General features: G+C 43.2%; 1 protein-coding gene across 1 annotated transcript; it reads right to left on the bottom strand.

Moving 5' to 3' along the window:
* Positions 1 to 11,152: 11,152 nt before the first annotated feature.
* LOC122000500 (NAC transcription factor 29-like) lies at positions 11,153 to 12,610 on the bottom strand. Its single transcript, XM_042554886.1, has 3 exons — positions 12,355 to 12,610; positions 11,961 to 12,262; positions 11,153 to 11,789 (listed from the first exon to the last, which is right to left on the bottom strand). Exons 1-3 carry the CDS (start codon positions 12,515 to 12,517, stop codon positions 11,310 to 11,312), a joined length of 945 nt encoding a protein of 314 aa, XP_042410820.1. The 5' UTR covers positions 12,518 to 12,610; the 3' UTR covers positions 11,153 to 11,309.
* Positions 12,611 to 14,833: the final 2,223 nt, after the last annotated feature.

Here is a 14,833-nt window from a genome sequence, read left to right as displayed (position 1 = left end):
CCTCGGTGGATTTCAGCGAACATATCATATTCTCCTCACTCCATAGGTATTCGAGAGTCAAGAAACTGAGTCAAAGTCTCTGCTGGTCGGTAGGTCGATTTTTCTGTTATATTTTCTCTTTCGGTCATAGGATTTGCCACAGTTCCCCGATCGAAGACTCCCGTTTTGATTGGTCAGTTTTAAATTATATTCGAGCCACGAGCTCAATATCGAAGATTCCCGTGCAGATCGACCGACTTTAAATTATATTCGAGCCACGGGTACAATATCGAAGACTCCTGTGCCAATCAACCATGTTTAAATTATATTAGCACCATGAGCTCAGTATCGAAGACTCCCATGTCGATCGGTCGGGTTTGAGTTATACTAGAGCCACGACCTCTAGAAGTCGAGCGGTGATTATAAATCCTTGAGTCAGAGACTCCCGTGCAGATCGACCAGGTTTGAGTTATATTAGAGCCACGAGCTCTAAAAGTCGAGCGGCGACTATAAACCCTCGAGTTAGAGACTCTCGTGCCGATCGACCGGATTTGAGTTATATTAGAGCCATGAGCTCTAGAAGTCGAGCAACGACTATAAACCCTTGAGTTAGAGACTCCCGTGCTGATCGACCAGGTTTGAATTATATTAGAGTCACGGGTTCTAGAAGTCAAGCGGCGACTATAAACCTCTGTCTACGCCAACAGTCGAGCGGTGACTATAAGCCCCTGTCTACGCTAACAGTCGAACGACGACTATAAACTCCTGTCTATGTCATTTCTACTGGTCTTAGACTAGCTTATTAATGTTTTTATCTCCCCCGTTCGGGGTCGAGCGGTTTCACTAGTCATGGACCAGCATATTGAATCTCTTATCTCTCTCGTTCGGGGTCGAGCGGTCTTCACTAGTCTTAGGGCAGCATATCGAATCTCTTATCTTCCCCGTTCGGGGTTGAGCGGTCTTCACTAGTCTTGGAACAGCATATCAGATCTTTTATCTCTCCCCATTTGGAGTTGAGCGGTCTTCACTGGTCACGAACCAGCATATCGGATCTCTTATCTCCCCCGTTCAAGGTCGAGCGGTCGTCACCGGTCTCGGGGCAGTATATCGAATTTCTTATCTCCCCCGTTCGGGGTTGAGTGGTCTTCATTGGTCACGAACTAGCATATCATATCTCTTATCCCCCCCCCCCCTCCCCCGGGTTGAGCGGTTTTCACTAGTCTCGAACCAGCTTATTAGATCCCTTATCTCACCCATTCGGAGTCAAGCGATTTTCACTGGTCTCGAACCAGCATATTGGAGCATCCATCTCCCTCACTTGGGCTCAAGTTATCTCCAATGCTCTCGGATCGTAGTATCTCCACTGGTTTCGGACCAGAGTATCGCCATCGGTCTCGGCAAGAGTATCTTCACTGGTCTCCGACTAGGGTATCCTGCGGGTTCCATGCCCTTCGGTCGCACGAACCTCGCACCCACTCAGGACACCGACATCGTGCTTTTCGATCTCTTGCGATCCTCTCCCGGGAGGCATTATCCCGCTCGGTGCTATTCGATTGTTGGATCAGTATTTTATGATCGTGAATTCAGCATTCTCTGGGTCGCTCGGTCAGCACTTTCAAAGTCGTCTGACCAGTATCGCTCGATTATCCGCTCGGTCGTTCACTTGAGCTACTCGGTCGAACACTTGACATGCTCTAGATGGTCTGGTCAGCATTTTAGGATTGACTAGCCGACATTCTCTCGGCCTCTCAGTTGGCACTTTCGTAGTCGCTTGATCCTTATTGCATGACCGTCCGCTTAGGCACTCACTTATATCTATTGGTGCAGATCTAACTTAGGTTTTGATGAATGACAAAGTAGGTTAAGTTAGCTTTGTTGTGATCTAACACTTTGACTGAGTGTGCAGGAGAAATCCAGCTAGGTCAGCGGGTCGATCAGATAGCTGGTACGAAGTCCAAATAGGTCGACGGGCTAACCGGATATTTGGCACGAAGCCCAAGCTAGGTCGACGGGACGACCGGATAGCTGGCACGAAGCCTCGCTAGGTCGAATGACTGGCCAGATAGTTGGCGCGAAGTCCAGACAGGTCGACGAGCTGACCAGATGTCTAGTAGGTAAATTAAGGTAAATCACTAGAGGGGAGTGACTTGGTGAGGACGTGTTCTCCATTCGAGGGAACAGTAGGCGTCGATCCAACTTTGTTTTTGCCTCGGACTAACATTTTCATGCAGGAAAAGAATTTGCTGGAAAATGGTGGTCCAAGCGCCTGGAAGGGATCCGGGCGCTCGGAATGCAAAATTCTATCTCGACGCAAACGTGGAGCGCGCTGGTTGGCTGAGCCTACGTCACAGTTCAGGCGCCCGGAGCATTCCTATATAAGGAGGCCACCACATGGAGCAAAATACAACAACTTCTGTTACGACTGTTCTATTGCACACTACTCCTACGACGCTGCGAAGCCTCTCCGACAACCTGCGATTTAATCTTCTATTTCTGTTGTTGGTATTTTTTTAAAAAATAATTCCTGTACTCATTTTGTAATCATTTTTTCTAATTATTAGTGATTGTTCAACGAAATCATTCAATGAGTGCGAACCTTGGAGTAGGAGTCGACGAAAACTCTGAATCAAGTAAAATTGATTGTGTTAGCATTATATTACCTTTACTTTTCTTATTTCCGCTGCATACTCGAATCGATTTTTGAATTCTTAACGATCGCTATTCACCCGTCCTCTAGCGAACTCTACGATCTAACAATGTCGTCTGACATCCTTATGGTCGCCCGATCGGTATTTTACGGTCATCCGGTCAACATTTTTCGGTGGCTCTTGTTAGGACCAAAAGTAGCTAGAGGGGGGAGGGGTGAATAGCTCGTCGCGTTCGCTCGTTGCTCGGCGTTGCTTGGCGTTGCTTGTTTCTTCAAGAATATGCAGCGAAAAATACAGAAACAAATGCAACAACGCTAACACGGTTGGTTTACTTGGTATCCACCTCACAAGAGGTGACTAATCCAAGGATCCACACCACGCACGCACCCTCCACTATGAAAACACTCCTTTTCGGTAACTACCGAGGGCGGAGAAGCCCTACAAGACTCTCAGTACAAGAAGAAAGGAAAGGGAAACAAAATACAAGCGCAAAGCTTACAATGAGTACAGAAAACCCTAACCCTAGCTTCTCTTCTTGTCTTTGATCCGCCTCTTGACTTGGAAAGCTTCCAAGATCCTTCAAGAACTAGCGATCTGATCTTTGAGAGCGCTGTGAAGGAGCTGGTGAGTAATCTAGAGTGAATCGGAGAATAGCTGCCGCAGCCATCGAACGCCTGCAGCTATAAACGATGCCAACGGTCGGATCCCGATCGATTCGAATGTTCCCAATCGATCGGGGAGGCTTTGGATCGATCCACGGATCGATCCAGAGCTTCTGATGCGATAAGCGCTGGATCGATCCACGGATCGATCCGGCGCTTATCGCGAAAGCGCGGTCCAATCGATCCATCGATCGATTGGGACCTCTGATCGATCCACGGATCGATCCGAGGCTCTGAGGAATGGCCGGATCGATCCATCGATCGATCCGGAGCCTGGATCGATCCAGCGATCGATCCGGCGATTTTGTCCAAAACCAAGTCCCAAACCTCCCAAACCAACACCCGGTCAACCTTGACTGTTGGTATGTCATGCCTAGCATCTAGTCACCCTTGACCGCTAGGACTCCTTACCAAGTGTCCGGTCAATCCTTTGACCCACTTGGATTTTCTCTGTGCCAAGTATCCGGTCAATCCTTTGACCTACTTGGACTTTTCTTTCATGCCAAGTATCCAATCAATCCTTTGACCTACTTGGACTTCCACACCGGATGTCCGATCATCCTTGATCCATCTGGATTTTTCCTGCCCGGCTTCACTCACGGGACTTTCACCTAGCTTCACTCACTAGGGTTTTCCATCGCCTAGTTTCACTCACTAGGACTTTCACCGGCTTCACTCACCGGATTTCCATCCGCCTAGCTTCACTCACTAGGACTTCCTTCTGGCTTCACTCACGGGACTTTTCTTCCCTGGCTTCACTCACGGGACTTTCACCTGCTCACTCACCGGGACTTTCATCGCCTAGCTTCACTCACTAAGTGTTTCATTTTGCCTAACATCCCGGTTAGGACTTCGATCAAGTATCCGATCAACCTTGACCTACTTGACTCTTCTTCAATCAATATCTTATTGTCAAACATCTAAACCCAAACCAAGACTCAGCTTGGTTACCCAGGTCAACCTTGACCTGAGGGATATTGCACCAACAATCTCCCCCTTTTTGATGTTTGACAATACCACTATAACACTTACAATCCCATATGTAAGTTAGGCTAATCCCATAGCCTTCTTCTTCATGCCACTAGGTAATGAAAGAATAAATTAAGCTCTTCATTCTCCCCCTAAGAGGGCAAACTCCCTCTAGATAATGAAAGCCTAACTTACTCCCTTTCATGAGTCCTTTCATTCTCCCCCTGTGACCTTCCCATAGGTAATGAAAGCCTAAACTTAACCATACATTCTCCCCCTATTGGCACACATCAACCCATCGTTGGACACACATCAACCTATGCTCCAATTCTGGGCACACTTCAACAAACCCATTTGTTGAAGACTCTCCCCCTGCAGAGTTGCTCATCGTTGTTCACAACATCACTCGTTGTGATCAACACGATAATGAAGGTCCCATACCCTTCATTTATCCTTAACTTCTCCCTCAATGTAGACAACTACCCAACCTTGAGCATTATCTACTACTTGAGTGTCCACTTGAAATAATGAGGATATCCACTCCCCATTTCTCCCCATTTCAAGTTTAAATGCTCAACCTTGAGCAAGTTCACAACAGAAGGTTAACCACCTTCCAAGGTTTATGAAAAATAATTTTCATGTCTTTAAAGAGTCCCTCCCCCTAAAGACATGGTGGTAACTTCTGTCAATGCACCAACAATGACTTGGAATCCCTAAAACATTAGAAAACCCCAAATTTAGAAGTTTTGAGGTTCAAATATTCAAAATTTGAAACAACCTCAACCTAAACTTCTACTTAGTCTTCGTTAACCAATCTATCCTTGTTTTCAACATGAAAACACCCTTTGTATGTATACAAATGTATTTAAGGGTTTGGAATGGTTACCTAGACTAAAATAGGTTCAAAGATGCTGAAATCAGGCCTTCCCAGCCAAAACCAGAACTTGGATCGATTGAGTTGGGTTCCAATCGATTGAACCTTTCTGAATCGATCCACCGATCGATTCAGACTCCCTGGATCGATCGGCTGATCGATCCAGCGAGCTTCTGTGCAAGCTGTTGAATCGATCCACGGATCGATTCAGGAACTCCAATCGATCCATGGATCGATCGGAGCTCTGATAGTTGCTGAAATTCCATTTCAGTCAACTTTAGAAACCCCTAGAAAATTCTACAAAAATTCAAAAATTATGAAATTTCGTGTAGACATTATTTAGGGCATACTTAATCATGGAAAAATAGCTTTATATGAAAATACATCATATTTTCAGAGATTGACACAAACTTGAGAACTTGCAAAAACTTTAGTGTTTTTCTTCAAGTTTGTGTCTAACTATTCAATGGTGATTACTATCAAAAGATAGCCTTCACCAAGGTTTTCCAAAAACATTTTAAAAACATTTTCAAAACCAATATCCCATCATGTTCCTTGGGCATAATGCACATGACTTGTACATTAGTTTTCCCAATGATGGGAAAACACATAACTATGTGTTTTGATGAACCTAAAACTCAAAAGAATGCACTAAAACAACATCTTGAGTTTTGTTCATCTTCCTAACATCTCACTTGTATCTATTGTGGACAAAACACATACAAGTCATCTTAGAGGTCTTTGTGAGATGTAAAATTTGGTTTTGCCCTATTCTAGGGATCATGCATATCTATCTAGGCATTTTAGAGATATTAGACATCCACCCAGGATGTCACTTGTCAATAAGTGTCGTTAAATGTCATTCGTCCTTAATTACAAGGAATTAAACTTAATGCATGATTATGTTATGGCATACATCAAAAGAAAATAATTTTCAAAAGAAAATATCCTATTACTACATGATGTATGAATGTCATGACATGGTATTTTTGGATTTTTCATAATAAAACATGAATGCAAAAATAGACATGATGTCATGGCATATGATGGGCAAACAATCATGGCAAGGTTTAACATAAATAAAATATACCTATATTAACTATCTAAGTATCCTTAAAGTCTTAGCTAAACTTACACCTTAAACCTAGATTGCCCTAAAGTGCTACAAGAGAATGTCAAAACCTAAATTGGCATTTCTAATTTCCTTGATTTAATGTATGCCAATTGAAAATAAACATGTCCTCAAATGTTGGCATATTCCATTTTTCTTCAAGAGTAGCACTTTTAAATTTAAGGCCCGGATTGCCTTAAATTGCCTAAGAACATACCAAAATCCAAACTTGATAGTTCTTATGAATTTCCCAATATGTGCCATTTAAGATTAAAATCAATTCTTCCACTATTAGGCACATTTTTACTCTTTCAAGGAGTAATCAATAGGTCCATTTCATTTTCAAAGGTTAACTAAAACCTTGAAAATGCTCCTTGAGTGTCAATTTCCTCAAAGTTGGGTTAACTACCCTTCTAATCGGAGTTGACACTCTCTAACCCATCTATGGGGTAGAGAAGATGCTCCTAGGAACCCAACACCTATTGGTGCTCCTTAGATGCTCTAGGTACTCACTAGGGATAACTTCCCTAGATACCTTCCTAGTGACCTTGTTGGGCTTCTTAGAAGCCTTGGTCACATTTTCTAGGTCAACTCTAGGGATAGCCTCCCTTGTAACCTTGTTCGTGACTTTCTTAGACTTCTTAGAAGTCTTAGTCACTTTGGTTGCAAAGATACTTCTAGGGATATCTTCCCTTGTATCCTTGACTTGACCTCTAGACTTAGGGTTCGTTCCATAACTATATGGAACCCTATGATAACTAGGCACATCCTTCTTAGCTTTTGGTTTGTATCCCAAACCTTTATGGCCATTGGATGACTTTGATTTTCCTAAACCTAAGTTATGCTCACTTTGCCTTAATAGGATATTTTCCATCATTTTTAGGGTCTTCTCCATTTTATCAAGTCTTGACCTCAAGACTTGATTTTCTCTCACTAAGTCTTTAGTATTTGATCCATGAGCATTTTTGTTTCTAGGCATGTATCTTAAATCCTTAGAGTTTTCGCCTAGATTTTTACCTACAATCCTAGCCTTAGGTGTAGTAGTTTTAGCATGAAAAGCTATATGTTTTTCTTTAACGCTATCATGCTTTCTATTTTCATAGTAAATAGCATTAAAATGATAGAAATTTGACCTAGCATGCTTTTTACCATTTTGTAAGGGAATAGGCTCAATGAAAGTTACCTTCCTTTTTACCTTAGAGGCTCCCCCTTGACTAGAGCTTCCTCCATGAGCCTTGACCACCTTCTTCCCCTTAGGGCATTGACTTTGGTAATGCCCCTAGATTGCAAGAGAAGCACACGATGTGCTCCTTGCTCTTCTTTGTTCCGGGGATGGTCTCCTTGGGCTTCTCCTTGCCCTTTTGTGCCACTTGGCCCTTCTTCTTGGCCAATTTAGGGCATTTGCTCTTGTAGTGCCCACTTTCCCTACACTCAAAACATATTATATGATTTTTATTTTTAATTGAAACATTTATACCTTCTTGTATAGGGATGACACTTGCTCCTCCATTTGATATTTCTTGAATTTCGGATGTGGCACTATCTTCTTCTTCTTCACTTGACCCGGATGTAGAAGCTTCTCCTTCTTCTTGATCCGGCGTCACCAAGAATTGCTCCCCCTCAATCCTAGAGGTGGAGGCTTCATCATTTTAAACGTGAAACAAGGAGTATGCTCCCTCCTCGTTCCCTTCGGTGCATTCCCTTGAGGATGAAGCTTCTTGGATTTCCTCTTCTTCGGAGGTTGAGCATCTCTCAACCTCGGAGTCCTCCTCTTGGTCTTGATCCAATGAGTCGCCCTCTTTGGATTCTCCTTGATTTGATACAGTGGAGGGGATCTCATGAATTCTTGCCAATTTGCTCCAAAGCTCCTTGGCATCTTCAAACTCTCCAATTTGTTCCAAGATGTTGCTTGGCAATAAATTGACCAAAAGCTTGGTCACTTTGTCATTGACCTCACATCTTTGGATTTGGTCTTTGCTCCACTTGCTCCTTTTGAGTACTTTGCCCTTGGAATTTGTGGGAGCTTCAAAACCTTCCATAAGAGCAAACCATTGCTCTATCTCCATCATAAGAAAATTTTCGATTCTTGATTTCCAAGAATCGAAGCTTGTAGATGAATATGGTGGAGCCACCCTTGTGTCAAATCCAAGTCCATCTTGGAATTGCATCTTGAAGTTGAGCTTGATAAAGTCTTGAACTTGAAGAATTTGCTTCAACTTCTTCACCCTCTAGCTTTTCTTGTTATGCTTGACCCTTCCGGCGATGATTCCGGTGAAGAGCGGCCTTGCTCTGATACCACTTGTTAGGACCAAAAGTAGCTAGAGGGGGGGTGAATAGCTCTTCTCCGATTCACTCTAGATTACTCACCAGCTCCTCCACAGCGCTCTCAAAGATCAGATCGTCAGTTCTTGAAGGATCTTGGAAGCTTTCCAAGTCAAGAGGCGGATCAAAGGCAAGAAGAGAAGCTAGGGTTAGGGTTTTCTGTACTCATTGTAAGCTTTGCGCTTGTATTTTGTTTCCCTTTCCTTTCTTCTTGTACTGAGAGTCTTGTAGGGCTTCTCCGCCCTCGGTAGTTACCGAAAAGGAGTGTTTTCATAGTGGAGGGTGCGTGCGTGGTGTGGATCCTTGGATTAGTCACCTCTTGTGAGGTGGATACCAAGTAAACCAACCGTGTTAGCGTTGTTGCATTTGTTTCTGTATTTTCCGCTGCATATTCTTGAAGAAACAAGCAACGCCAAGCAACGCCGAGCAACGAGCGAACGCGACGAGCTATTCACCCCCCCCCCTCTAGCTACTTTTGGTCCTAACAGCTCAGTCATTCTCCTGATCCATCGGTCGGCATCTTCGTGGTCGCGCGCTCGACACCGCTCGCCCAGCGTCTCGACCTGATTGACATCCTTTTGATTGCCAGGTTAGCACTTTCTTGGTTGCCCGCTCGACATCGCTTATTCAGTCGCTCGCTCAACTCGGCATTCCGCGTGTCGCTCGGTCGACTATCATTTTACTCATTGCTCGCTTGACGTTTTTGTCGCCCACTCGGCATCTGTCCGGTTATCGACTTGGTACTATTTTTCGTACTCCGCTTGGCATCATTACCATTACTATAGCGACCGCTTGCATGACATTGTATGGTGAGTTCAACAATTTGACTCTATTAACGAGAGTGATTCAGCCTTTTCGATAGACTGTCCAGTCAGTTAGACTCGCACCTCCTTCGACTAGAATTGAGGGGGAGGCTTGTGATGAAGATATGTTTGAGGGACTCTTGAGGAATTAGGAGAAAAAAGAGGGGCATTTTGGTCATTTCATGTGTAAAAGGGGGGGGGGGGGGGGTTTTGCCGTTCTGGCTTCCGCCGCCAGGAAGAAGGAGAAGGGGCTTTGGCTTCGTGTTTTTAGGAGGGTGCGGCCAGGGAGAGGAAAGGGTTATGGTCTGTTGCCTTCGGCAATCCGACGTCAATACCGACTGACAACTCCTACACTGCTCCTCTCCCCTTCCATCATGTACACCTCGACACCTCACGCACAGGGACGCACTGAACAATCGCTACCTGCTCCTTTCTCCATGTTGATGCCGTCGAGGAGCACTGCCGTCACCTCTGGTGCCACCTCTAGTGGCCTCCGTCGGCCACTTAGGGCGCTCTCCAACGCTGCCGTCACCAACGAGTGCCTCCTTAGTTGACCATCGCAATCCCCACAGCTACTAATGCCCTCACCGCGGCCTCCACAGCGACCTCCACCGTTGTCGTCGCCGCCTCCACAACGGCCTCCACCGCTACCACCGCCTCCTCCAGCGACAACCACCGGCCAACCCACAGTTTTCACCGGTCGCACAGCGCCATCGCCACTGTTGGCACCCCCTATCGTCAAATCCGACCATCTAGCGTCGCTGCGACATTCACAACGCCTATTTCATCCCTCGATCCGCACTATCATACACTTTCGTCGTCAATCCGATATTCGATCCATGTTGGCATACAGTTTCGGCGTTGATCCGGTGCTCGAGCCACCGCTGATTTGGCCTTCGGGTCACTGCTATTCCACTCTGCCTCCATGATTTGTGTTATGTCCTGCGTGCTGTGTTCCGGTCATCGAGCTGTTGTGTTTCGCTCTTCGCACCATTATTATGATTATGAGCTGTTGATATTATCCGGCTTGTGAGTCGTTATTACGATTCGACCTTCGTGTCATTGTTGTATTCTGGCTACGTGTCGCCATCCAAATTCATGCTACATTCGTCTTCGTGACATCGCCATCGGACTCAGCTCCTTATCCTGTTCACATTTATTCACTTTTCCATGTCACGACGACTCGATCAGCATCACGACTAGCTCATCGGTCTACTAGAAGGTACCTCCTGGGCCAGGGTACGTCATCGTACTTACTCTCCATTCATTTCATTATTTAACTATTATCCTACTCCTTATATATTCGTGGGATCTGTCTTGAGTATCGGGGTGTCAAGGACCGAGGAAACTTGGGTCCTGTCTACATGTAACATTGACCGGAGGCTTTATAACAACTCGGTCAATATAGAAGATAGCTCATCACACTCCTCTGGGTCATGACAACTTGGTCCGTGTTCCAGCCACGTCATTTCGACAGTTCCATCTTTTCAGATTTTCGACAAGATTAATATGACTTTCTAAAATAATAAGAGTAAAATGATAAGTAAATTAGGCCTAGGATAGGTAAACAGTTTCAACGAGTTCAAAATTTATATATATATATTTTAAAAATTTTAAAATATTTAAATTATTTTTAAAATAAAAATAATATTCTTGAATGGTCGTTAATTTTTAATTGATTCGTAATCGACAATTCTGAATTGTACTTGTTTTTGAAGGTTAAGGGTTGATATTCTGTCAGTTCTAAATCATGGAAGTGTCTGTTTCGAACAGTTAGCAGCGGCTAACAAAGAAGAGGATATTTGAGTATATAATGTAAACTGTGAAACAGCTAAAAGTTAAACTCGAATTCCTTCCGAAAAGTATATAAAAATACAATTTTTTTTTCCCATCCATTTTCTTCTTATGGTTTTTTTTCTCTTGGATCATTTGAAGAGCAACTCAATGCAATCCCGAGTAAGGGTTGAGCAGTAGCTGCTGATTAAAGAAGAACCTCTGGTTCAGCACAGAGACTTCATCTTTGAATTGGATTTCTTCTGCATCGGTAGTGTAATTACTGTTCTGCATCAGAGTGGAATTTGCAGAGATGGAGGAAGATGACTCTTCGCTGGATCTCTGCTTTGGTTCGGCCAACAGGAGCTGCTGGTTCATGCAAGGGTTGGGGATTAGTTCAGGCAAAGTGTCGAACAGGCTGTGGGCAGCTCCGATGCCCTCGAGGAAGTCTGAAACCGATAGTGATTTCTGCAACTGGAGACCGCCCGATTGGTGCCTGTTGGCGATCTCAAAGTTCGATGTGTTGCCGCGATCGTTCCTCATCGTGTCGATGAACTCTTCTTGTTCCTGTTCTTCATCCACCGGAGAAGGTGTTTGCTCCTGGTGGCTGTGTTTCTTGTAGATCCTGCACAGCACCCAATCATCCAGCTGCAAAACATGATTACACATCAGACTTTAGTATGGTCTTTCTAAGGAGCTTTAACACTGGACCGTTCAAAAGTTAGTATCTATATATATGCCGAAAGATAGGTCCAGTATTATCGACCCCCGGTTAGATACAGACAGATAAATTACGAGGATGAAAGTTAATATAGTTACCCTCATGGAAGTGTTAGAGAACTTTGGGGGCCGATAGGTGTTGCTCGGTCGGGCCTCTGCAAGTCGATACTCATGCATGATCCAATTTGTCTTATGCCCCTTGGGTGGTCTTCCCTTATAAAACACAAGGGCCTTCTTGACCCCGATGTGTCCATCTCCCCGGCTAGACCGAATGGGTTTGTCGGTCCCGGTCGCCTTCCAGTAGCCCGATGCTGCAGCCCGATTCGGCCTCACTCCATTCGGGTACTTGCGTTCTCTCGGGCTAAAGAAGTACCACTCTTGCTCTCCAAACATTGCCTTGGCTACATGTTGTATTAATTATATATAATCATATATCATTGTATATACAAATGAAATCTGAAACCAATTTATAGTAGATCTGTTTAATTACTACCAGGGAGGTCCCATGGATTACACTTGTAGATATCAACCTCGGCGATGATGGAAACCGGGCACGGTCGACTGACAGCTTGATTACGAAGATAGTGCAAGATGAGCTCCTCATCAGTCGGGTGGAACCGAAACCCCGGTGGAAGTGCTGCTGGATCACCGGCCATCGTTAACCCAAATCGCAAACAGACAATTAGGAGGAGGAGGAGGAGGAGGAAAGAACTAGTTAGTAAAGATGAAAAGATTGAAATTTTTAGGTGCCTAGGGTGGATGAGCTTTTAAAGGCTAAGATTTTTGTCCTCTTGTGTGACATCCATGTAACATATAACATGGCCTTCCCCTTCGCATAGCCATCCGATTGGCTAGACAAACCGCCGACGACCGTCGTCCGATCGACCGTAATCTAATTATATTTTGATTGCTTTCTCTTTCGACAAGTGTGCCAATGGGGTGTGAGCCTTAGCTCCATTACTCCACATCAACTACAGCCAAAAAAATGAATGTGGACTCTTGGCATGAAGGACCATTTCCAAGTCACTTGTCAAAGCACAAGAAAAACCTACCTTCACCTCGAATAGGAAAGCGACACGTGGATTTTCGATATTAGCTGAGAATATTAACTTATTGCTTCAATATTTGATCATGAGTAGTCATGCATGAAGACAAAATCAAAACGGTCACATCTTCTTCTTTCCTTTAATGGATACGTGATTAACCAAAATTAATTAATTAATCACTATCAAATAATACGCGTGGTGGAATCTAACAGGCCATGAACAAAAGAAGAAGAATATTTGATGGTGGTCCCGAAAGACTTGTCAAGATAATTAAGTGTGTGGAAATGGATTAATTAATTAATGGTTAAGTTGTTGATTAGTGGATGTCATTAGCTTGGAAGATATATGACATCGATGCATCAAAAACAGTGACGTGCATGGATTTGCATGGGGAGAGAGAGGGATAAAACCGTAAAAGACGAAGAGGCCACAGTCATAAATCTCATCGTGCCCATAATTATTTTCTATTAAGGGGTAAATAGGGTTGTCATCCACTAATTAGAGTCTAAGTTTTACAAGCGACAGGTGCATGAATGAGGCATCAAATTATTATATTCAATAAACATGAATGAATCTATATATTGGTGAAGGAATATACATAAGACAAGGGCTGTGCTGATGATAGTGTAGTGATGAGCCAATAACTCGGTTACGGGTGGCTCGGTTCATTTGACACATCTAGTAATTAGTCGTAGAGTTACGAAAGTGGTCACGGTGGATGGATAAGATTGTAAAGAGTTTGATTTCGAGTAGAAAACACATGAGCATTTAGAATGACTTAGTTAATTAATTAAAAGTGAGAAGTTTATTAAAAAAGACAAAGTATGAGATGGAATGTTCATGTCAATCGAAAGTTAACTTGGAGGAGGGACAATTATGCGCGTGATGTAATTCAATGCTCTTTCATTTCTTGGCTTCGAGTTCTTTCTAAATCCACGAATAGTGTGAACTTTAATTAGAAATGGAGAGAGATGAGATGAGTGAATAAGTCATAAAGTATTCTTGATTAGTGCTAGTATTTAGTTTAAGTTTTAATTGTTTTTTAAAATAGTTTGTCTAATTCAAAATATATAGTAATATGAAATGGCATTGGTCAAGGCTTTGACTCTTTCAAATAGTTGACCCATAGAAATCCTTGAATTTTATTTATTATTATTTACTTTTCTAGTGTTTGAATATATGATAGTAATAATTTTAATTATCATTAACGTACATGTGCACGCATGCATAGATCCTTATCCATTTTTAATATTCTCACCAATGGTAATGAATTCATTCACTCCAAGAAACAATCACCTCGACAATGTATTTATTATTTATTTATTTATTTATTGGTAGTGTATGGATTTGCTTAATATACATTTCTATCTTTTCCCCTAAATTAATTATTTAAGGAATAATCAAATTTAGGTGGAGTTAATGCTCTATGGCTTTCGAGTGTCAAGCCACATGTCCAATTGTGATTCCATGTGAAGAGCTTGGCCTACTCTTTTAGTTGATCGAGTATAGTTTTCTTTTTTGTTCATGGGGCATCCTTTAAGAACTCGAATGCATGGTCTACTTAGGTCGTCATTGTTCCCATAAGGCTACAATTTATAAACATTTCGATGATTTCGGCGACAAAAGATCATATAATCTTTTCCTCGTACCGTCTTTCTTGATCGATCGCACTTTGATCTCGGGTCCTTATCCTTGACTTCTTGAGCTCCTCCAATGCTCTAGTAAACCATTGAGAACATAATCTTTACAATTGTAACAACAACCACACGATCCATGCTCCATATCCTTGGTCCTTTTAACTCTTCTAAAGCTCCATCACTTTACTATTTAGGTTGTTGAGCCATCGAGCACGATCTCCATGATCATCAAGTTCACAATTTGAACCCATCGACTCTAATCTTTATCAACTTCATGTGCACTATACAA

Source organism: Zingiber officinale, chromosome 7A, assembly GCF_018446385.1.
Source record: "Zingiber officinale cultivar Zhangliang chromosome 7A, Zo_v1.1, whole genome shotgun sequence".
Lineage (NCBI taxonomy): Eukaryota > Viridiplantae > Streptophyta > Magnoliopsida > Zingiberales > Zingiberaceae > Zingiber > Zingiber officinale.
Note: the sequence above shows the minus strand (reverse complement) of the source record. Positions and strands in the feature narration are given on the sequence as shown.